This window comes from Phodopus roborovskii, unplaced genomic scaffold (assembly GCF_943737965.1).
Source record: "Phodopus roborovskii unplaced genomic scaffold, PHOROB, whole genome shotgun sequence".
In the NCBI taxonomy this organism is placed as follows: domain Eukaryota; kingdom Metazoa; phylum Chordata; class Mammalia; order Rodentia; family Cricetidae; genus Phodopus; species Phodopus roborovskii.
The window spans coordinates 52,377,129-52,402,107 of NW_026126418.1; the positions used below are offsets into that span (position 1 = coordinate 52,377,129).

General features: G+C 42.0%; 1 protein-coding gene across 1 annotated transcript; it reads left to right on the plus strand.

The window, feature by feature from the left end:
- Nucleotides 1-879: 879 nt before the first annotated feature.
- Nucleotides 880-19,277, plus strand: Rnd3 (Rho family GTPase 3). The gene is made up of 5 exons (XM_051184710.1): nt 880-1,322; nt 1,729-1,816; nt 12,745-12,854; nt 15,786-15,920; nt 17,155-19,277. The coding sequence occupies exons 1-5, from the start codon at nt 1,173-1,175 to the stop codon at nt 17,404-17,406; spliced, it is 735 nt and encodes a 244-aa protein (XP_051040667.1). The 5' UTR covers nt 880-1,172; the 3' UTR covers nt 17,407-19,277.
- Nucleotides 19,278-24,979: the final 5,702 nt, after the last annotated feature.

Here is a 24,979-nt window from a genome sequence, read left to right on the forward strand (position 1 = left end):
AATGGAAGTCTCCTGGCCACTGGGGTTACAGGCAAGGAAGGCACTGTCCTTGGAAAATAAGAGAACAAATGAGGTCTCTATTTTTGTCCCTTCTAACATTTTCTGGAAGAAAGAGTTGGAATGGTTGGGGTATGAATGTGGAGGAGGGGGGGTCCCTGAGTTTTCAACTATGGTCATGTGGGCTCTCTGGCTCCAATGCAGAGTGCCTTGCTTCTAGGGCCTGGAGGCTACAGCTGAAGGTACTGAAGGGCAATTAGACACCTGGTTCTATTAGTTTTCGTCATCCCTCATTTTACCTTCCCCTTTTTTTGGTTTGTCTACTTCTGTCTCCTCTGGAATGGCAGAAACTGACAACTTTGAATAGCCAGTCTCTCCAAAGATCCAGGAAAACCGGTTGTGGTGTTTGAGGTAATCCGGTTTAGCAAATATCCCACCATCTACATTATGTACCTAAAAGAACCTTTTTTAAAATGTTATTTTATATGTTTGGGTAGGTATAAACACTTAGTCTTTTCCCATTCAAGACTGACTTCTGTTTCATGATTAGGCTTTGAGTGCTAAATATTTTTTTATTATTATTTTCACAAATGATCACAGGGCTTCTTGGAGACGTGCCCCTTGGAAAACAATTTGCAAGGAATTCCAGCTCAAGTTCATGTGCACAGACATCCACTTCCCCTTCCCCCTCAGCCTGGTCCTGAACTGTTTGTCCACCAGCAAAACCCTCCTGGTGCCTTTTGGTTATGCCAGAGCCTGGGTCTGCGAGCCATCCTGCACACTACCCTAGAGGGCGCACTGCCTACACTTTCTGCCAACTAGGCAGCCGCACTGGCTCCCAGGCTCCATAAAAGGGGAGGAGGCGGATCAGTTTCCTTCTCTCATTGAGAAAGCAGAGGGGATTGGAAGGCTGGGCGTATAAAGCCGCGCAGAGAGCGTGGAACAAAGCAGACCGACTGGAATTGGACTTGGGAGGAGAGGCGCGGAGTCAGACGGAAAACTTGTTGGAGGGGAGTTAAGAGCCGCTGCCTCTCCTCCACAGCGCTACGTTTAAGGGATTCCAACCGGCTTTGCGATTTATTTTTTTATCTGCTTTTTATATAGAGAAGTAAATATATATATTTTTTCTTCTAAAGAGAAAAATTCCTGTTTCAAGAGAAAATAAGGCAACATCAATGAAGGAGAGAAGAGCCAGCCAGAAATTATCCAGTAAATCTATCATGGATCCTAATCAGAACGTGAAATGCAAGATAGTAGTAGTGGGCGACAGCCAGTGTGGGAAAACAGCGCTGCTTCACGTCTTCGCAAAGGACTGCTTCCCCGAAGTGAGTGTGACCCGCACGGCTTTGAGGGGAGCGGGCCGGTGGGGTCCCCAGTCTGGAAGAGAAGTCCGCTCGCTGTGATTTTCCTCTTCAAAGTCCTCCTCTGGCCGAGCCGGTCTCCACCGCCACACTGTTTGGAAGGGAAAGTGTCCTGGAAGCCTCTGGGCTGGGACGTGTCAGCACCCTGGGCTCTCAGCCCCGGAAACTTGCTGGTTCCAGTGTGGGAAGCCGGGTGGGGGAACCCGGGTGGGCTCTCGGGAGTGAGTTGCGTGTTTAGTGTGTAAGGGATGTGCTTTTTTTTTTTTTTTTTCATTTGGGGGCTTGGGTGTTTTTCATAGTTTAATGTATGTCGCGTTTTTAGTAACCTCTTTGCCACCTTTCCTTCCTCTTCTGTCCTTCGTTTGTCCAGAATTACGTCCCTACGGTGTTTGAGAATTACACAGCCAGTTTTGAAATCGACACACAAAGAATAGAGTTGAGCCTGTGGGACACTTCAGGTAAGACTCAACACACCGCATGGCTCTCTGAGCCGGTGTACCGCGGAGCTCGGGATCTGGAGCTCTGTATGCTAAGGTGGCCCCTAGAGGGACTTCCAGGGCTCGAGCCGCGGGGAAAATGTTATCCTTCTGTGCAGGGGAGGCGATGGATGTGTTTGTGGTTGTGGGGACTGGAGGACGCTATGTGTCCGGGGGTGACGCTGCTGGAGCAGCCTCCTGTGGCCGCGTGGCCTTGTGTTGTCTGTCCTTGAGGCCGTGTGGGAGCAGGCCGCCGGGGTGGTCGGGTGCTGGAGCATGCAGAGCAGCGTGGAGCCCTCCCGCTAGCGGAGGAAAGCCCTCCTGGGTGTCACCAGCCATCTGGTCGCGGGGCAGAGGGGCTGGAGGGCAGGCTGAGCTGGGAGTAAATCCCGAAGCACCCGGTTGCGTGCAGGTTCCTTGCTGGGGGAGAAGGGTGAACTGCCGCCGCCGGCGGCTCTGACGCCTACTGCCAGGAATGCACTGGTGGTTGGGGCGGGCTGCGGCCACCGCGGGGCCTCCGCCTCCGCGCCATCCGCGCAGAGCCGCTTCTGCGGCTACCCCGGGAGCACTCCGTGCCAGCTCTCCGAACATGCCACTCCCTACCCCCACTGCCTTGGTATCTTCGCCTGCAGGGCCGCAGGCAGCGCCGTTCGCCTTTGACCTTCCCGTCTACTTGAATTATTGGCGCCGTGGTGGGTTCTGTCTAAAGGTCTAGGGTTCAAGGCCGGGTTATTGCCTTCCCACGCGCCCACCCATCTACGTGGCACAGTAGTGGGGCAGACAGATCCCCGCGTGTGGGAAAGCTGGCGCCCCGACGAAGTGCGGGACAGAGACAGTAAGGACAGCACTGAGCAACCCCTGGTACCCAAGCTCTAGCAACCAAGCTCTAGCAAGCCAAGCCGGGCCAGAAGCGCCCCCGGAGAAGGCATGCTGTTTGTAAAGACCCTACCTTCTCCGGAGGAGCAGAAGCTACCGGGAAGGGAGGGGAAAGGCCGGTGCGCGAGGGGAACTGGGCTGCCAGACAGATTCTGGCGAAACTGGCAAGGAGGAGCGCACAAGAGCCAACACGCAGGGTTGCTGGCAGGCGGAGGGGCCCGAGGTGGAGCCGCGCTCGGCTGGGAGTGGCCTCGTGGAGCTTCAGCGAGCTTCCCACACCCTAGGCTGGAACCTCGGAGGGACCTGAGGGATTAGACAGCGGGAGGAAGGGGCCAGAGTCACCAGGTCTCCAGAGGCAGCCGCCGGCACAAAGGCTTGAGGGAAGTCTCGCACCGGCGCCTCTCACGGTCGGTGCCAGATGCTCAGACTGTTGCAGTGAGGATGGATCTAGTTTCCCCCTTGAGAGTCAGGCTCTTCCTTGAACTGCGCCAAGGGCGTTTTGTGTTTTTTGTTGTTGGGCTTATACACAGACTTGATACTACAGAGAAAGTGCTGGTAGAATTCTAGTAGTATATTACTAGTTTCTGTCATCACAATTATTACATAGCCTAGTATTTTATTAGGCTCCCGCTTTCAGGCATATCATGGTAATTGTTATGCCTAGTGAGCAGGACAGCTGGTGTGGTACCAGTAATTAGCACCAGTACTCCCCCTCTCCCACCCAGCCCTGTTTGGACTTCTACTCTATAAGTCGTGGAGTTGAGCAGGTCAGATACCATCTTTGGTACAAAGCTGTATTTAGATCTTAGCTCCGGGTTACCAGGGATTTCTGTGTGCAAATCTCTACCTCCCTGGGTTCTGTTTTCATCATCTGTAAAAAGAGGGCAGCCGCTGAGCTGGATAATGTGCAAGATCTCTCCCAGCTATCACTTCTTGGCTTTAGTGTCTGGACAGGCTGATCTTTTTGTTTCCCAGGACATTGGTTGGCTTCAGCTCCTAGTCTCAGTGGATCTGGAATCCTGTGCTGAGGTTCTCACAGCCTGCAAACCAGGCCAGATTCTGGGCTGAGCCAGGCTTCCTGGTGGATTTCGGAATGAGACTATTTGGATAAGGAGGGGGATGGGTGGGTTCCTAGGAATGCTGGGTTATACATCCCTGCCTTAAGCTTTGAGAGTCACAAGACCACCAACGGAGATTTTAGATTAGGTGCCCAAGGGCCAAACTTGCCACCTCCCTCCTTTTAAGAGAGAAAAGGCACAAGCCTTTCAAAGACTAGCAAATAAAACAAATGTGCATGAACAGCTTATAGTGGGAAGCTGAGGCAAGTGTCACTTCAGATGTTTTCAAGCCTTAGAATTACATAGTTCACAGTCTCTGTACATATAGTTGAATGCCTTGCATACAATAGTCACCCAATAAAGAATGAGCAAATTAATAGTGATATGCATAGTTGCCAAGGAGATAAGGCTCCCGGCATTAATTAGCACTGAATTACCTGTGCCTTAAGAATGGCAACTTCACAAATATTGCTTTTCATCAAATTAAAGTTAATCACCTGAAATTAAATCAGTAGTGAAATAATGACTTGTATTTTTATTTAGTGAAAGACAACCTTTTGCATATTTCTGTAAAACACAAAGGTTTGAAAGCTGATTGCAGCAGTATTGTACTGCAAAATTATTCAGTTGTGAAACCTTACTTAAAATTTAGATTTATACAAATGGAAAAGGAGACACTGGGAATTATTTGGAGTTCTATTATGTTGTTTGTGAAGTGAGATGTTAGTTAATTAAACACAGTTACAGAACATTGCTTAAATTCTAGGAATAGGTTGTTTCTAGCAAAAATGGCTTGCCACTCAGGGTTAGCACGCTTTTAGCAGGAAGTTCATACTTCCCAGTAATTTTACCATCTTTCCTGTTTATTTGCTTTTCCTGACAAGCTCCTAAAGATTTTTTTTTTAAACTATCATTTAACATTTTCTTCCTCATAAAGACGTTGTTTTGTTGAGGTGTGAAAATAATTTTATATACTTTAGGTCTCTTTATATATATTTAATTTTCTTCAACTGCTCCTAGCTTATCTCTGGAGACAAGATCCAACAAGTTTATAGAGCCCTGAATGTGATTTTTTATTCTCTTCCAAGACTATGCGAGAGAGATTTCTTTTGGGAAAATTGGGTGGAGAGAGAGTATAAACTATGCCCTTTGGTGGTATTGCTATTGTATTCAACTTTCCAGAAGAGGAACAAACATTTAGGAAACAGAGGCAACTCTTCTATGGGCTTTCTATATGTGGTCTGTTCTCCTGAAGCAGTCATATGTTAAGCAAAACTGCCAATTTGAATGTGGGGAAGAATACCATGTACAAGTAGAATATGAGGAAAGGAAACCATTCATTTCTTATTTGAGGTCCCAGGCAATTAATATTCCTTCATCTCTATTCCTCTTCTTTGTTTTTTTTTTTTTTTTTTTTTTTTTTTTGTATCTACTATGAGCAGGTCCTGTATTAGATCTAGGATGCAGAGATAGTTTAATGCCAACCTCTGATGCACTTAATTCTTGACTTCTAGTGGCCTCTTCCGACTGGTTGCAATGTCTTTCCCTATGAGGCTTCCCACAGTAGTTTGTAGAGCTCTATACAGTCTTTAGGTGAGTGATTCTCAACCTTCATAATGCTGCAACCCTTTAACATAGTTCCTCATGTTGTAATGACCCCAACCATAAAATTATTTTTGTTGCTACTTCATGACTATAGTTTTGCTGTTAGGAATCATAAAATAAATATCTGATATACAGACAGTCTTAGACCCTCTCAAAAGATTCCTTTGGCCCCTGAAGGTTGAGAACTACTGCTTTAAGTAGGGACCAGTGTCCCTGTCTTTCTGAAAGCATTTACCCATTACAGCAGTCACTGTGGCACAGTGCCAGTTGACTTTTATGGCTACTTAAAATGCTCCAAAGTTAACACAATCTTACTGTGTCATGAAAATCTTCTAAAATGAGGGATTCTCCAGGTAGTCTTGGGTCCATTTCTACCCCTTTACTGAGAAGTATTTTCTCTTCATTATAAAATGAGTATTATTAATAATTACAGAAACGTACTAGAGACTATTCAAAATTTCCCAAATGAATTGAGAGATAAAGAGAATAGTTTGCTACTTTAAAATGATAAGTGAAACCAAAATAGTTCTAATAGTTTGTACTTCAAAAATATGCTATACTTGCCAAACACAGAAGCAATTTGTAATATGAAGCCAAATGCCTACTAATAATAGAAAGTTAGTCATTTAAAGATCACCGTATCTTTTCCTAGGACTAGACTGCAGGGTAATTGCAGCATATGTGATTCAGGGAGCAATAGTCATTGATGCCAGCTTTTAACCAGGACAAGTTAATGCACATTTTATTTAAGGCATATTATTAGTTAAAGTATTCAATTCAACTGTTGATTACCAGTTAATAATGGTGTTATTGCCCTGTGAAAATCTATGAATCTTAATATTCTATGATCATTTTTCGGGTTCAGAATGCTAAAGTTAGTGTTTCTAATATTTGTTTCTAGTAGTGTTAAAAAACATCATATCTTCCATATTTTATATTTGAAGCAGCAGATAAGAAAGAACAATCATAGTTGCTGTACTTCCAGGGCAACTTCAGAATAAACATAAATCTAAATACAAAGGTATCTTTCAACTTTTACATCAACTCTGAAGGCCGGTCTTATAACAAGTGCCCTAACGAAATATTTTGTGGCAAAAATGGAAATGCTTTCTTTTGAAGATTCATCTATGTTAACCAAGGAAAGAAGTTTACAAGGAGATCACTTATTCCTTTTTGTGGTTTAAAATAGAAACGAACACAACTGGGCAAGACATGAAGCTGTGCTTGTAAACTGTTAAGGCATGCCATCTGGGAACACCTGAACACCACTGGTGCTGTGATAGGGGGCTGGGTGGGAGGGGCTTCTGTCATCAGGCTACTAATATTCTAGTTAGGATGACCAGGCAAACTAAAAAATGCTGTGAACAAAGGTGAAAACTTAAAATGCCCATGATTCCTTCAGGGTAAAGTCAGAAACCAAATGAGAACCTGAATAAGTGTTTGGTGCAGCTAGGAGGAAAAGCCTGTGGATTTGAACAGGGTGAGGAATCCTTCCCAGGGCATCTTTTACTAACACTTCCTAGTCAAACAGGGACATGGAAACATTGTTACAGGAAGAGGCAGCTCTGTGTGTGTGTGTGTGTGTGTGTGTGTGTGTGTGTGTGTGTGTGTGTTTGGGGGGGGTGTTTGAGATGGATTTACCTGCAGCAACAAGACTCAAGAGGTGTTGAATGCTTGTGCAAGTTCAAGCCCCCAGCTCAGGTCTTTCTGGCCACTAATGTTCCCATAATTACAGATCTCCTCTGAAAGTTGACTCAGATTTCCCAAAGTTCTTAAAGTCCCTTGCACTTTAAAACATGCTTACATTTAATGGTTATTAGGGAAAAAAAAAAAAAAACAGATTCTCAAAGTTGAGATTTCTGATCTAAGTTTCTTAGAGGTAGCCTAGGAATTCGGGATAGGCTGAAGAATTTAATAACTAATCAGAGAATAATGGTTTTGATCTGAACAAACTCCATGGAACCAGGTACTTCATAAAGTCATTATGATCCTTGGGACCTAGGGTTTCAAAATCACACCTAGCTGTTAAACTAAGTCTTCCTACTGAAATGTGGACTAGGGTTAGACAGTGTGAGAGCAGGCAAATCTTCATCTGACCCTAGACTTCCTTCTTTTTAATTTGTTTAGTGCTTTAGTGCTAGCTTTTATTCCCATTTGGTTTTTCCTAGGTTGCACATTTGAGTAAGGTGTCCAGATCAGTCATTCTAATGCTCCTGAAGTAACCAGCTGTTTCTTCATTAATATAGTTCTTTTGCACGGAAATAGGACACCATGGACCACCAGTGTCTCCACTCAGCTCGTGATGCATGGTGGGCTGTGCCAAATGAATCAGTTGGGCCTCTGTTTTTTTTTTTTTTTGATGTCCTTGAAATGTCTTCTGGTTTACAGTCTATTGGCAACATTCACAGAATCACTTCTGGCAAGAATTCATACTTTTCTGACAAGCTGCTCCAAAAGTTTGGCCAGGTGTTGTGCTTGCTGGTTTTGAAACCCAAGGCTAATGTTATAGTATGTGGAAAGGTGAATGCATTCGGGGACCTCCATGCTAAGATAATGGACTCTTATATAGCAATGGAAATGTGGATTTTTAAAACTTACCTCCATATCTTATTCAGTCAAGCTCTATGATTCATTGTGGGCCCATCGCCAGGAAAATGTGAGGAATCTTACTCACATTTTTCAAGTACCTCAAGATTGAGAATTACTACCCAGATGTTATTTAGAGCCCTCAAGTAGCGATGCTAGCTCTGCCCCTCTGAACTTATATCCAATTATGTATCTGCACAGCCCCCGGAAATAGAAACCACGTTACTACCCGTGTGTTTTCATAAGATCGCTTTATAATCTCCAAGAGTCCAATTCAGTAGAAGATACAAACAAAATATCATTGCTGGTGGTGTCAGGTTGATGTCTGTGATGCCAATAGTTGGGGAAAAGGTTCAGCGGAGGGTGACTCTGAAGAGAGTCCTGTCTAGGCTCCACTCACATTCCTGAGGCTGCTGCTCTTCCACAGCTTGCCCTCAGGCAATGGCCCCTCCCCCCACTACCTGTGTGCCCTTGGTGAACACAGAAAACACCAAAATTTACTAACTTACTATATATTTTTTTTCTTCCCCAAACACCCACTGTTCCCAACTTCCTGTTCTGGTAAGAATTTCTTACGGGAAAAGGGAAAAGCTTCCAACTTACTTCAGGTGTAAGGTGTTAACACTGTTAAAATACCCAGCGAAAACTGAAAATCCTCCGATTTTCAGTTTGCAGGCGCTTCTAAAGTTCCAGTGCTTGAACAGGTTTGGCCTCCCCTTTAGGCATGCCTGGTCTTCCATATACGTTCAGTGATGTACATATATGGTGTGCTGCACCATTGCGATGCGGTGACTTCAGCAGGCAGGCATGTGTTTGAAGAATGAGTTTCTAGGTGAGGCTGTGTGACTATTCTGGGGCTGGAAATTTCCCTCTCATCCCAAATTAATGATCTTGAAGACAAGGCTGTGCGGACCTGCAGTTTCGAAAGTCTTTTAGAACTCTGCTGATGTTTGCCAAACTTGAGCAACGAAGAGTCCCAAAAGCATGCTTGTTCTAATCTATGCCTGAGTAAAGTCTTTCAGGGGAGGGGGGTGGACAGGATGAGACACTTGTTTTGCATATAGTCCAGTTATATAATTACATGAATACAGGAAAGTCTGGTTGGTTACTTTAAAAGGAATTTAACAGGGCTGCCTTTCAAAAAGTGTTCCTCTGAAAAGGCCCACATCTATGAAGCCTATCCCACATGCTGCCCAGGAAGTTAAAATTGACAAGTAGAGCTTCATACCTGGTTTACTGGGTTTTAGCCATAGTCCACATTCTTAGGCACTAAGGTACTGACTTCGTGCACATCAGAATCTACTGTGCTTTGCCACACTGTAAAATATGTGCAGTTAGTGCCTGATTAGTTTAACTGGAATCTATAGCAATTAGTATTTCTGGAAACCTGCCTTCCCAGGTTGTCCTGGGATGCAGCGAGCTACAGGAGTCATGGACTGGCATTGTTCTCACTTTGCAGGCTCACTCTTCACTCCTTTTGGATTCTCTCCTGTCTTCTGGATTCCTCAGTTGGCAGGGCATTCCTAGGATTCTTCCCTCTGTGTTATCCCACACATTCCTGTGGAGATCAGTCCCTTGCTTGCCCTTTGTGCAATCACAGGGCCCCATAGGGAAAAGCACTGAAGAAAAGGGTCCTTCTTACCTAATGAACTGTTCGACCTTTCCTGTTAGTCCAGTTTTGTAATTCTATCATTCACCTTCTTACTTTGAAAAAGTGGAAACAATAGTTTGCTTTCCAGAAAAAAAAATTAATCTTAAGCTATCAAAAGAAACATAATAAATAAATTCTCATCTTCCATGGCAAGTTACTCTTCTCTTTGGTGGTCATATTACAATTATGACTAATGAATTTTAGGACCCGTTTTATTAGTGCCCTTGGGCACTTGTTGATCAAAAAGCTGCATTGTTTACTGCAGGGGGTTGGACTAGGCGCAGATCAAAGTGCTGCTCCTAATTAGATCTTGTTAAAGCACTTCAGTGTTACCTCTTCACCTCCAAGCTCAGTAGCTGGTTTCTCTTGAAGGGCTACACTACATATGTATTTTCATCCAAACTGTTAAACCAAATGAAAACAAAAGCCAGGCCTCCATGAGAATCCTGTTTAATTCGAAGAGAGCTATTTCTTTTTAAAGTCAGTCAAGAGAGTAAATTTCTCACTTATTTGCATATAGCCACCAAGCACAAAAGACGCCTTTCCTCTTCGCCCCCCCTCCCCCCAATAAGCAAGCAATCCGCAGCCTGTGACAGAGGGCTGAGCACAAAGCCAGATCCCTTTGTGGCCTTAAAATGGGTGGGGGAGGGGAAACAGCCCACAAAGGGCAGGGTGTTCTCTGTTCTCTGCCACATGGTGACTGGAATGTTGCAACACCATCTCTGGATTTTCCCAGCAGCCCCAAGTTTAATTAAATTAGTTTTGCCCCTTTGACTTTCCTCAGCCACCTTTGGAAAAGATGATCTCCATTGTCCTGTAGCATAGTCAGCTCTGCCATGCAGCACAGGCAGCATCCTGTTCTGAAGGAGCCTGGCACCTGCAGACACTAGTCCTGTCCTGTAGGTCTTAAGAGTGGAAATCCTATGAGCTGAGCTTTCTGACACCTGCTCAGCTGATACTGGCCTGCTCTGACTGTAGATCTGGTCAGGTCGTTTAAACTAGCTTTGAAGAACAGAAGAGAGGCTCTGCTGTCCTCATCTGAATTTCTTCTCTGTCCAGTCTTGGATTTTGTGACTGGCTCTTAGTAAAGAGATATTCTAGTGCTCACAGCCAGAGCTGTGCCAAAGTTAGACTTTGGACACACAAACAAGGAAGGTTGCAAAAGAGAGAGTCTCAACTGCAGAACTAATGCAAAGGATCAATATACTCACATAGAGTAAGGCCAGCCCTTTCTGATGCCTCTCAGGAAAAGCTTAACACTAAATCAATTATTCTCATCACCTCTAATTTCTTCAAGTGATAGAAAGGGTGGCCATTTTCGGGAATGACCTCATTTTTTTTTTTTTTTTTGTACATCTTAATATTTTAAATGATGTGATGTTTTCAACTAAGCTGTGAGGAAGTACCTTCCCTTGGCTGCTTTGTTATTGCACTTCTGCCTTCCAGGGGGCAGTGGGAAGCTGCTGCCCTGCCTCAGAGCTTCTTAGATGGCCTTCTCTGTTGGCATTTCCCTTCCCGATCCTGGGATCATCCCCCCCTCCCCTCCCTGTCCTTGCTCCCCTGTTCCTTGCTCTGCAGATTTGGTATCTTCGTCTCTAAAACAGATAGTGAAGCCGGCACAGTATGGCCAGGGAGTACCCAGGGTCCAGAAACACATGCTCTGACTACACTAACTTCTAGGGTGCAACAACAGGCTCCTGAAGGTCAATTATCTTTGTCCTTTTGCTTTGGGACATAGAGAGCTGATGTGGAGACAGTGTATTCATGTAGAGTGACTCCTGCCCATTCCATTGGCTGCATTCACTCCACAGCTCAGGTAGACCTCCCTCAAACTTGTGATCCTCCTGCTTTACCCCTCTGCCAGGACTGGCTACAAAGATTTTTTTGGAGCCCTCCCCCCCTTTTTTTTTTTAATTTTGACTACTGAAGTTTTGACTTAGGGAATACATGCTATGTTTTTGTTTTGTTTTTTTTTTTCCTGCCAGAAATGCAAAATTATGTCAAAACTAAATTAAAAGTCAAAGAAGCTTTGATGTATTTGCAGTTGCCTAGTAAGTGATTTCCATGTTGTCTGGGAAATGACTGTATGATGAAAATCATTTCTTAAAAGTAAAAATTGGCAAAGTTATCTTCAATTTTATAGTCAAGCTATTTCATGATTTATAATTATTGGTCTTGTGTGAATTACCAACATTTGGAATTTATAATGGTATCAAAAAAAAAAAAAAAAAGTCCTAAATGACCAGCAACTTCTGTGGTTCCATTGATTGGCTGATGATTTGAGCTTTTAGACAACCTTTGCTTTAACTCGGCCCAGGGCCCCTGTCATGTTTGCAGGTGGAACTGTGTAGAAAGGTAACATGATCCAACATGGCATTTATGATATTCTTGGTTGTAACAGGAAGCAAACTTACACAGGGCTTGGGGATAAGTGTAAGCAAGCTCAAAGGTCAATGACTTAGCCAGACATGTAACTGGAGACAGAGTGACACCCATGTGCTTTTTTGTGGCTCTTTGTGCATCCCTAATCTTGCCTTCTTTCTCCCTCCCCCCACTCACCCCCATTCAACTACTGCACTAATCTGGAGTTTGTATCTTTTTCCCAGGAAGCAGGACAATTTTCAGTGGCTACTGCCCCTCAGCCTTTGACCACAGGGATAGCACAGCCACAATGCAACTAGTTAATATGTACACATCTCTTCCTAAATTCCAGCTGCCACCTGGGTTTGCTTAGATCCCACTGATATAGGTTGTAACCAGTTCTAAAGACATGGGCTTCTCCCCCTTCAGTGGTGAGAATGAGTTTGTACTTGTTCCCACACCCTTCCCACTTCATCTAGGGTCTCTATGACTCTAATCCTTGAACTCTATCAATTTACACCTTAATAAGTTCCTGACCTTTCCAGGAACTGAGGTCCCATGCATAGGAATGACCTTTCTGATCTTCTAGTACAAGGGAATGAACCTATCTTTTGTGTACATGTTTGGATTTTTTTTTTTTTTTTAGAAGCTGTATGTGCTGGGGGTCAGGAGTGGGCATTATAACTAGGAAGGGATTTATCTCAAAAGAGTAGAATTAATGCCTCATATATGATAGAGGTTTTTGTCTGAGACCTGTGTGTTTTGTTTCTTAGGTTCTCCCTACTATGACAATGTCCGCCCTCTCTCTTACCCGGATTCTGATGCTGTGCTCATTTGCTTTGACATCAGCAGACCAGAGACTTTGGACAGTGTCTTAAAAAAGGTAAGAGCTGTAGACTGAGGGCGCTGTCCAGCACATCGGGTGATGTAGGACTAGAGAGAGGTGGTTGGCTGGGGCTACATTATGTGAACTTTTGCCTTAGGGCTTGTGATGAAAACACCAGAAAGCATACTTCCACACCAAAACAAGGTTAGCACACTTCAGTGCCATGAGTACTTTGGGTAGGTAATCTGCTTGAAACTTTGTTTCATGAAGCTCAGAACATAAAACTTTTTATGAGCTCCCATGTTTGTTTTTTGGGAGGAAACAGTGTGGACCTACAGTAAGGTCCTACCTGAGCCTTCTGTTCATTTGCTAGACAGAGTGTTCCTTACATGTTTACTGTTGATCACAATTCAGATATTGAACTGAATACAATAAGAGTTATTTTAACAAGGAAGTTGTATTTCAGTAATTTATAGAGGCAAAAATGAAATTATCGTAAGAGGAATATATGTAATAGGGCTGGTCCCTAGACATGTAACAATGTGAGTTATAATCAGATGTATATCAAGTACTAATAAACTATCAGTTGTGCTCAACATGTCCATTATCACAGAGACCTGGTTTCTGGAAGCAAAGGTAGGTCAGATTCTGTAAGTGGAGACAGAACTAGCAAAAGCTGTGAACAAAAGGAACCATGGCTAAGAGGGATGGTACCTGTTGCAGTTGGGTCTTGGGACCTAATAAGCCACTGTATATGTGTTAGGGGTCAATGCTTGGCCTTCAGTAGTAGAAGACTTGGCCCACAGGGTAGTTATGGAAACTTGTTGATGAGTTTGAAGGAGTTCAGTGAGGACAGGGACCCTTCTTGGCCTGCAACAACCTAAGCTTTGTTCTTTCATAGTTCTTGATGGTCATAAGTGTTAATAGATGGGGCAGCATATTCATCACTCACCCATATGGAGCGTTGTGGGGTTTGAAAGTGACACTCTAGCCGCACTACCCCCTTGTTCTGTGTAGGTAAGGTGTGGCTAAGAGCACAGAATGTCACTCAGTGGGTCCCTGTGAGGACAGGGGAAGCAGAAAGGGAGAGCCCCTAGGTAGATGACTGGGCTTGTTTCTTTTGCATTGTGTTCTTTTGGTTTTCACTTTTGGTGGTGTGCATTTCCTGCGCTTTTATTAGCTTATATTTTTATATGATACTCAGTTGCTTGGGTTGGTCATTATAAGTTTAGGGATTGAGGTATGGCCCTCTTTCAGTTTTTACTAAACCTTGAGAGCAATTTGGTGAGACTGCACTTTTAATAGATCAAAGAGTCCTTTTTTAGTTTTTAACTCCTTCCCATTTGGAGTAATGTATGAAACACAGGCTTCACTTTTGTTAAATTTTGTTAGGAATACACCTTTCCTGTCTTCAATATCTGTGAACAAGTACAGGGGAAAGCCAGAAACATCACACCACTGACAGCATAACAACATGCCTGCCTGTGCCTGGAGATAAAAGGCGCACTTACTTACTGGAGTTTGTACTTGATGTAGTATTGGGTTATACATAATTAATGACAGAAAGCTTTTCTCCTTTCCTATTTTTCTTTTGTCTGTTAAGACCAAACAAATAGTGACGTGACGTTGGACCTGTAGATATTAATACGTGTTTTGCATTTGCATGAGGCTTACGGCACATGGTAACTTCTTCAGCATTTTGTCTTAGGTTTCTTAATCTGTTTTCAACTCCTTTGGAGTATGTGCTAGAGGCTCTTAAATAATTGTTGGGGGGTAGAAAAAGGAAAGCCTCAATGGACGGGTCAGGCACTCTGTGTTACTGCCCCCATGTGCTGGGCTACTTTGTTCTAGATGCTCTTTTCTCAGCTACTCCTTGAGACCTAGAGGCCTCCTCTGGTGGCCTCTTAAATCACTCTTCCAGGGCAACAGCATGCCTCTAACCCCAGCACTCGGGAAGCAGATGCAGGCAGATCTCTGTGAGTTCAAGGCTAGCCTGGTCTATAAAGCAAATTCCACAACAACTAGGTCTATTACACAAAGAAACACTGTCTCGAAAGAAAATAAACAAACAAACCCAAGATTAAATCACTCTTCCAGAATGTCCCTCTTATCTAATATCACACTTACAAAATTTTATTGCCCCTTCTGCTCTGTGAACTCCTTGGAAAGACATGGTTACATCATCATAACAGAACTTCACAGAGCACAAGACATCTGTGGGTGGGAATGAAGGAGTTTCGGCCCCTCTATCCCCTCATCTTTGGGAGCACGATGAAGAACTCAAGTTAGAGGAAGTAAAACCATGAAAAGCCATTTACTTGCTTGGCAGGGAACAGCTGGAATCCATTATGAGACCCAAGTTCTCATAATTCTCATTATGACAGGAAATAGTTAAATTGTAGACTAGATAGCAGTGCTCAACAGTTAAAAATTAACTCAAAGTCCTATGGGTCAGTTGCTGTCCTGGAAGCTCAAAAGATAGTTGTCTGCTTAAGCCATGTTTTGTGCCCATTCCACCACTTGAATGGAAGTTCCTGGAAGTAGACCAGACACTTAGACAGAGCCCACAGCACCTGGTAGCATAACCAGCCTTTCATGATGGAGTCTGTGAATGCATCTATTTGCTGGTGTGGGCTAATCCTTATGCCCAGCCTTCCACCTGGAAATAAGAAACTCAGCATATCTGAGGATATAGTTATCCATTTGGATATGTCATTATTAAGGTGCTTTTGTCTTTTAAATTCCTTCATAATTAAGACATTGTTGAAGCTACCTTCTGTTGATACACAATACATTCATTGTGGGAGGAACCACTGATTCACACAGAATATAAAACAATGTAAAAGTTTGGAATCTACTTACTAATTAAATACAAGCTTGCTTCTTCCCTTGAAGTATCATTTCAATGTCTGCCAGTGAGGAAATTGTTTTCATTGTTAGCATGTTAATACTTTGTTAAATTTCCTTTCTTTTTTTCTTCCTCCTTAGTGGAAAGGTGAAATCCAGGAGTTCTGTCCCAATACCAAGATGCTCTTGGTTGGCTGTAAGTCTGATCTGCGGACAGATGTCAGTACATTAGTGGAGCTCTCAAATCACAGGCAGACACCCGTGTCATATGATCAGGTAGGTACTTGTGTTGTCAATGTAGAAAAGTCACGTTTCAAAAAAAAAAAAAAAAGTGAAAGGAATGGAGTATTGTTTGTGATAAATAAAATGTAGCAGGTTTTCAAGAGCTAAGGCAGCAGTCAACTGAAATATGACATTTTCTGTCATTCTGTAGTAAAAATCACCAGGAATTAGGGCATGTGAGCAGCTGATAGCCTTGGATGCTTCTGCTTCCCAGTGGTTTTAAAGTTGAGCATGTTAAAGAGAGAATGTGGTTCCCTTTAAGAGAGTTTGATGTCCTCAATTGCCCAATAAATTCCCAAATCAAGTTGACAATAAGAGACTACTCCATAATGCCATCTTTTGGAGCTTCATCATGGTAAATGTATTCCCCCAAAGAAAGGAAACTCTATTTAGAATAGTTTCTCCTAAAACCACCAGATTCTCAAAGGAGTTCATGTTAACTATATGTGATATGCATCATTTAAACTTTATGGCTGGGGACAGAACTCAGTGGTAGAGCACTTGCCCAGTGTGAGTAACTTGGGGTTCCATCCCCAGTATGTCAAGAACTTAAAGAAAAAAAAACTATTGCACTCATTTTCATGTGCATTTCTTATTAACAAACTCAAAATCATAGAAACTGATTTTACTTAAAATTGATATTAAATTATGTTTGTTGCCATATATTTTGTACACCCTGTTGACTGGGATGAGGGGTCGTTTATAGTCAGTAAAAGAGAGGAGTAAGTGCCTCATGAAGGGCTGGGATGGACTCTGAGGGGCAAAGCACCTTTGTCAAATCTGTGTGAAAGATGCAGTGTTCATGTTTTCAGGGGACTTACTCTGTATCAAGAGACTATACTTCACAGTGGCCCTGCGTGTGACCTCTAAAGCAAGTTAATTCTTGGTTACATGTGACAGTGAGGGTCAGATGCCATCTTTGCATCTCTCTTGTTTCTTTGAATCCTTCTGCCAGTTGTATGCTCAAGGTTCTACTGTATGGAAGCTGTGGGAAGCTATAGAAGTATGAACTGAATAATATAACCAAGGGCCTCAGGATTGGGTCTTGATTAGGAAGTAACAAAGTAGCTCATGAAGAAAAAAAAGTCAATTTTTTTTTTTCAACAACACTTTCGAAGTCCGTTTAGCATACTAGATCTTTTCCAGTACAAGACTGTTGGTGTTTCAACACTTTCCAACATCTCTCAAAGTCTCCCTACTGATGAGAATTCTTTCTTTTACCTCACAGGGGGCAAATATGGCCAAGCAGATTGGAGCAGCCACTTACATCGAATGCTCAGCTTTACAGTCAGAAAACAGCGTCAGAGACATTTTTCATGTGGCCACCTTGGCGTGTGTAAATAAGACAAATAAAAACGTTAAGCGGAACAAATCACAGAGGGCCACAAAGCGGATTTCACACATGCCTAGCAGACCAGAACTCTCAGCAGTCGCTACAGATTTACGGAAGGACAAAGCCAAGAGCTGCACTGTCATGTGAAGTCTCGCTGTCTTTAATGAGGACGCGGGGATCTAGATGTAAAGAATAAAAACAAAACAAAACAAAAAAAAAAAAAAAAAACAAGAGCAAAACGAAAAGGAGTCAAATGAAGTGCACAGCCAAAGTCACATGGACACAGGCTTAGGAGACCCCTGAAAGGATACCCAGATTATGGAATCCTGTCCTTAGGTTCGGCATGTAGACCGAGTGGCGAGAAATGAATACATTGAAGAGTTTTGAAGTTGACTTGAAAAATATGCCAAAAACAAAGGGAGCTACAAATGGGCTAGAGCTAGAGGAGGAGGAACGCCAGTACCTCCGAGAAGAAAAACCCGTGCTCTGAATGGTGCTTGCCTATTTTCAGTTTTGTTTTTGTGTTTTCGTTACAACCTATTCATGGATCTCTACTTTGATTTAATTTTCCAATGTTTTGATCTCATTTGCAAAAAGTATATATTAGTATACCGTCCTCGTCGGGGAACTCGCACTGTGACCTTAGCGTTTAGTTTTCTAGGGGATGTGATCTAATTTCCTTCTAGCTCATCATTAAAATGGAAATTGTATCGGGACCCGTGGGATTTGAGAGGAAAACTTCGCGAGGCTTTGAAATCTTGACTTCCTGAAGGTCGCTGCTGAGCAAGATGGTTTGAAAGCAAGGCTTCTGCGGCCTTGCAAGATGCGTAGACCAGGGAGGGCTGCAAAGATCGCATAGATCAAATAGAAGAGTGTTGCTTTATATTCTGTCTGATTTCGTTCATCCTTGTGATTGTCATTAACAAGTGGTAAATTGCTCAATGTAATATTTTGTGCGCTGTTTAGAAAAGATTGTGTGTGGTTTTGTTTTTCTTTTTGCCATCGTTGATTTAAAAAAAAAAAACAAAACAAAAAAAAAAAAACATGAAGTCGAATAAAAGGTGTCTTGGTTTGATGTGATAGAATAATTTCAAAGAGGAAGTGGATGTATACTGTTTTCACCAGGAGAGAAAATGGAGAAAGGAACTGTAGCAGAGAGCACAGGTTGTGAGCAAGGCTGTCTGGAAGAAAGTCATATTTCAAATACATAGAGCACTGTTGTCTGTTATACCCGAGACTGACAGCAGATAGTGAACTGTTGGCTCATGCCACTTCCTTCAAAAGAATGTTGTCCTGACAAAGGCCCCACTTGCCCAAGCTTTAGAAAACCCCAGATAGATAGAAACAAAAAAACTTATAATGTCAGCCCTGATATGAGCCTAGGGCATTTCTCAAGTGACTGCTAAACCTCTACCAGCTTCAGCAGGGCAAGGTTCAAAACTTGACCATGATAGAGTGATAGATAATCAGCATTTAAAATGGTTGGCAGGTTTCTCCTTGTGAGTCATTCCTTCCAGAGAAGATGTCAGATATGCCCCTGTTCTAGGTGGTACTTGCTGCAAACAAGCTTTCCCCCCCAAAATGACACTTCATTTTTGAAGTGTTGAAACTTTGTTTCCATTAAACTGTGGCAAAGAGGGGGAGATTAAGATAATTATAACACCCAGTTCTGTGTCTTACAAGCACTTTGTTTTGACTCTGCAAAAAAGTGCCATTTCAATCATTTCCCATGAAATTCAGACATTTTACAACATAGTGTGCTTTGACTGGTGTGGTGTTATGCTGTGGGCAGTATTACAAAATAGCTGGCGAGTGCTTTCTGTATTTAAATATTGTAAAAAGAAAATAAGTTATAACTGTTATAAAGCAAAACTTTTTGTTGCTTTTTTTTTTTTAATGTTGAAGTCACTTTGTATGTTTGTTTGGTCAGTGTTTCCACAGTATTTATTAAAACGTATGTGTTTTTTTTTTTTTTTTCCTTCTTCTTCTTCAAATAAAAAAGTAACCATGTCTGTCTACTTGAGATGTTTCCTACTTCTTAACTGCAGAATCTGAACTAAGATTTGCCGAATTAGAAAAGTTCAGAATTTGATTCTTGGCAATACTTTTTTGGAAACAGATGAATCTATGGATAGAAGATGTTGACATGATGTTTTAAAGAAAATCAAGAAAATGGGGAATTATATGAGTGATCTAGACACATACAAAACAAGACATGATAGTGAATAGAATTACTTAGTAGAAAGTAACAGAATTCCTTGGAAGTGTTTCTAGTGGAAATGAATGATGTAGACCTCGCTTACACAAGGAAACCTAATGTGACCCTAATTTCTACTGTGTTTCCTGGAGACCCAGGTACCCACTTTGCAAAGCAGTATGGTTAGCTCAGGATCCAACTATTGCAATGTAGTGGAGGCAAAACAAAATCAATCGTATTTATGGTAGAAGCATTGTTCAACCAGAACAAGATAATATAGACATCTTTTCTGATGTGAAAGTTATCAAGTACACATGGAATAAGTAGCCTGGAGGGAGAGTGTAGGTTCCATCAGCCCCATTGATTATCTTCAGCTAAAATGCCTGCACATTTTTACCCAAATGTCTAGAAATAGTTGGTGAGACTTCAAAACCATGATTCAACACAACTGAGATATTTTCTATAAAAACTGCATCCTGCAGCTTAAAAAATGGCTTTTGAAATCTTTGTGGTATAGTTACTGATTTAGGAAGAACTCCCAGAAGAGCAAAGCAGAAGGGAAGCCAGAGGATCCTATGTGAGCAATCTTAATATCATGGGCATTTGGGGAGACCTGGAGAAAAGATTTTGGAGCATTAGCATTTACAGAATATGTTTGTAACTCATTCCTGTTATCAAGTACTAAAGGACTGTCCCAACCATCGTGCTGAGTAGCTTCTATGCCTATACCTAAATCAGGCTTGTAAAAAAATTGTTTCTCAACAACCTCTGCTACAAAAAAAGTGGGAGGAGGTAAGGGAGAGGAAACTTCCTGCTGACCTTGTCTGCTTCTCTGGCTTGGCAGTAATCTAGTCAGTTCTCAGGCACTTTAATTTGTTGAAGTCAAAAGAGAAAAAGTCTGCTTACTCACTGGCTTCATTGGTCTACCTTTGCCCTGGCTTTTAGCCCTGCATATACAACTGTGAACAGTCCATTCAATTTATTAGTGGTCATAATTAAGAACTTTTTAAATACTAGAATGTGGTATTCAAACTCCGAGTAATTGTCTCTCTCGTTTCTATTCTTTTTCAGAAATGGTTGCTTATAAGATTCTAGTGTGATAGAGAGAGTGCCTTGGGTGTGAACTGAAAAATAGGCCTGGGAATTGGGTGTGTGACTCTTGAAACTCCACGTGCTTTGTTTTCTTTTGGGTAGGTTATTTTCACATTAGTATTAAACCATGCAGGTTTTATTGTGGTCATTTTTTTCAATAATTCACCAGATATTTCTTGAATCTCTTCTACTATGCTTAGCACCCAAGTGATTAGAGCACAACCTCTGAGAATCAGGGAGAATTCTTGGTGAAAGGTAGTCAAGGTGGACATCAAGATGGGTTGATCTGCACTGGCATGAACCAACTCATAGGTGCTGGCTTGCTGGTAAATAAATACTTCTGTGAGTAGCTAGTTTACCTGTTATAACACATTCACAGTGTTGTAACTCAGTATGCAGGAAGAATTCTTAGTGTACCCTATTGGCTACAGGTCCATTTAATGATGACACAAGAGCAACGGCCTATTGCCAGTCATCACTGCATTATTCGTACAAGGAACAAAATGTTAGTAGCTTGTTAGAGTCAATAGGAGAAAACTCCTCAATTAAGCCTGGACATACCCCAAAGAGCAATCAGTCATATTCTGGCTTTGTACCTGGAATTTTCTCCTATAGAATCTTAAATTCCTGAGTAAAAATAAAAATTGGCATAAATCCATAGAATCCTATTATAAATTTAAATTATTTCTAAGGCATTGGTACAATATAAATTAATTATAAACATCCTTTATTTGAAAGTAGAGGCTTCATTATTTAATGTTGAAATATATATTTTGCGACAGTCTAAAATATGGTGATTTTTAAGCAAGTATTCACTAATAGTGCTTTTAAGCCCTTCTCATCTATGCCTCATTCTGAGGACACAGAAACTAAATTTAATTATTCCGCCCCACCCCCCAAAAAAAGACCGAAAAATGAAAAAAAAAAAAAAAAAAAAAAACCCGAAAACCTTTCTAGGCCTCTCAAAGCCAATGTGTCTTTGGCATTTTACCTTGGGTTTTGTGTTGAGTGGCTTTTTAGAGCCTTATTTCCCTGATCACTGAGGTGCTAACAAGACATTTCTAATTTAAACATAAATGAAAAATAGGCTGTCCGCAGTAAGAATTTAGACTGGGTCCATATATAACCCAGTATTGTCATGACAGCAATGAGCTGAGGATGTGTGAGTAACACCTGTTTGAAATAGTTCATACATTTCAAGCATTCTCTAACACAAGTATATGTGATAATTGAAGCACCATCTAATTCCCTGTTCGGTGTAGTGATTGGTAATCTACAGGGCCATTTGTAAGATCCAATAATAGACCTCAGGCAAGCAGTGTAGAACACTGTAGTTCCAGTGTTCTCCCACACTACCATCTTGTCATGGACAGTAATCCATGACTGTGGTGTGGTGTGGTGTTAGGGCATGTAAAAGAACATCACAGCCATAGAGTTGTTGTGTGTGCCACAGGGTGTGATTGCATCTCCCCCCCAGCCTCCTTAGCTCTTCGTCCTCTGAAACATTCCTCTGATTCCCTCTGTTTCCTGACACCTGTCAGTCTTCCTGGCCTGCAGCCTTTCTACTTTCACCTCTATCTTTTTCCTCCTTCTTGATTGGTGGGAGCATTATGCACTGATGGAAGGAACCCCATCAACAGTTAATACTCATGACTTCCACACCCCAGAGATTCCGGAACTGTCCAAGAACCAAGGGGTTCCATAGCAATAAGTCTAGATATCCAACCCCATCTGGGTGCTGTGGGTTGAAATAAAAACCGCAAAAGTAGAAGATTTGACATATACTGCTGGGAATCTTTGCTCTGTGTCTAATTATTGGTGAGTATGATGAATAGTGATGGGACGATCAGATACACTAACCTACACTAACCACATATGTTGATTCCTTCTTCCTTATTTTGAAGAATCTAGTTATAGGAGGATGTTGTCTCATTCACTTTTACATTCCCAAAGGCATGTCCTCAATAAATTGCTATTTAAAAGGTTGAGAGTACCTGAGAGTGAGCCACTTCTCTACACAGGGTCTCACACAGTTCCAGAGAATAGGGAAGGAAATAGAATCCTGACCTGGAGTCATTTCAAACAATGTAGTGCCCCCACTGAATTGACAATCATCTTGGCAACTAAAGTAACTGCATGCCACTGTCAGGACTCTGTGATAAGGGCTTTCTCCTCTTAAGACACTGTTGTGTATTTTCTGACTCCTATATATTTCTTTCTTTGTTCCTTCCTTTCTAGTATGCAATTCATTCAGTCCCAATATCCATTCACTTATTGTCTAAGACTTAACTTATAATCATTGTTAATTCATAATTCATAATTAAGTATTCAAACATGGTCTTTCAGAACAAGGCCAAAAGTAATCAGCCTGTGTGACTTTTACTATGTTTAAAAATGATCTAAAATCAGAAAATGAGCTGGACTTTCTTGGTCAGCTGCTGATAACAATTTTCTCAGTTTGTGGACAGGTATGTTCTCTCCTTCCTAGAGAGGAGATGCTCTAGGGTAGTTTAGGATGCTCAACACTTAGAGAAGGGTTCAAATGAATGACGTCTTCACCTGCCAAACAAAGTGTCTTTCTATGGCAGACTCTTAGTCTGCCCCAAGAGCTGTTCAATGGTTTCCAGCAGAAGTTTACTATCTTCTCTAAAATTTTATATGAGGGTGGTGTAACATTCCTTTAATACTGGCTTAATGAGGAAGCAGCTGTTCAGGAATAAATCACCGCCATTCTTAAAGAGGCATTCCGATTTTCCAAGTCATTCTTCCAGCTAGAGAGGTCTTGGTGTGGATGGCAAAGGGAGACAGGAAATCCAAGAAAAAAAAATCTATTATCCCCCCCCCCCCCCCCGTCATGACTGCTTTTGTCCTTTCTCTGAAACTTTGGAGATGGAAAGAAATATCTTTTAGCCTACAACATTGAAAGACCTTTCTTAGGGTCTCCTGACAGTTCAAGACAACAGTTCAGGACAACAGACAGGACTCTAAATGATGAATTTCCAGACAATAGACATCTGCCACTATTTTTTTTTTCTCACTCTACTAAGTGCTTTCCAAAGTTAGACACTGTAATGGTAAGTCTTAATTGCTTACCTGTTGAGATGGCATGTCAATGTAAGAGACACACCTCTGTATATGTCTACTAGAGCATTGTCAGAGAAGATTAACTGGGGAGGAGATTAACTGGCAGGGAGATGCCTGCCTTTGAAGTCCAAAGCACTTTAGCCATTCCAAAATACAGTCTTGTGCCTGGCTGCCCTGCAATTCCTCCTGAAATGGGTGACAATCACTGTTTCAGGGAGTCCCCAGCCTCCAGCAGCAAGGTGGAACAGTTGAGGCTGCTAGCTCTGTGGGCCGAGAGGCTACTTTATTCTCTGGTCCTCCATCAAGGAGATAGCTATTTGGCTATCCAGCCACTAGCCTGCAAACAAGTGCTACCCCCCCCTTTTTATAATGAACATATCTATTGCTTCTGTTCCTCTAGATAGTCCTATCAAATACAGACACTGAGAAATTCTTTTGGGGTGATAACTTAAGCATAGTCTTTTTTTTTTCCAATTAAAATATACTAGTATTATCAACAAGGTTGTTTCTCATAAAACTGGGAATAAAAACACATCAATTTATTTTTATTGCTCTTTCATGGAGAATTGTGGATATAATGAGAAGGAATGAACTAAATTACCTCTGTTATCTATCTTAGAACAATGACAGAAGTTGACCTGAAATTGTGCCTTCCCATCACCCTTACAATCATGATGAAACACATGCAGGGGCTGTCAGGCCCAGAAATGCCCCTGCTCCCCCCCCCCATGCCAGCACAGACTCTCCTCATTCCACATTCTTCTTCCTACTCATAGTTTCTCCCTCCTCCTCACCATAATCTCTGTTCCAGCCACAGAAGTTTCTTGAAACTTTTTAAACTCGTAAGTCTCATGACTCATGACTTGCAAGCCCTTCAAAACTGAGCTTCCAAGTGGAGGAATTGGTATCTTAAAGTTATTGATCATTATTCTAAAATAATAGAAGTCCTTATATATATGCTACAATAGCCACAGTGTAGATTTCTTTGCCCCTCCAATAGATAGATAGATAGATAGATAGATAGATAGATAGATAGATAGATAGATAAAGTTTTAATGTATGTTCTCCATTCCTTTGCTTGGAAGAAACTTAATAGAGAGACAAAGCAGGGCCCTGCCTCATTGTCCCCTTGCCCCTGATATCCACACATGTTGTTTCTTCTGTTGTTAACTCTATTTGTTCTTCTCATGGTTGGCCATAAATATGTGGCAAGCTCATGTTAATATTTCAAGTTTAAACATTAATTTGACCAGCCCAGATATTTTCCCATACAGTTTGGTTAAATATTCCTGTCATTTGACTCTATGAGGCATCCCATATCATGAAGTGTATGCCAGTGTGTTGGAT

Bases quoted from the DNA above. Each gene is read 5' to 3' on its own strand.
- Rnd3 (XM_051184710.1), top strand. From the start codon at position 1,173: ATGAAGGAGAGAAGAGCCAGCCAGAAATTATCCAGTAAATCTATCATG. The intron at 1,323-1,728 runs GTGAGTGTGACC...TCGTTTGTCCAG, and splicing joins CAAAGGACTGCTTCCCCGAA to AATTACGTCCCTACGGTGTT. The intron at 15,921-17,154 runs GTAGGTACTTGT...TTTACCTCACAG, and splicing joins CACCCGTGTCATATGATCAG to GGGGCAAATATGGCCAAGCA.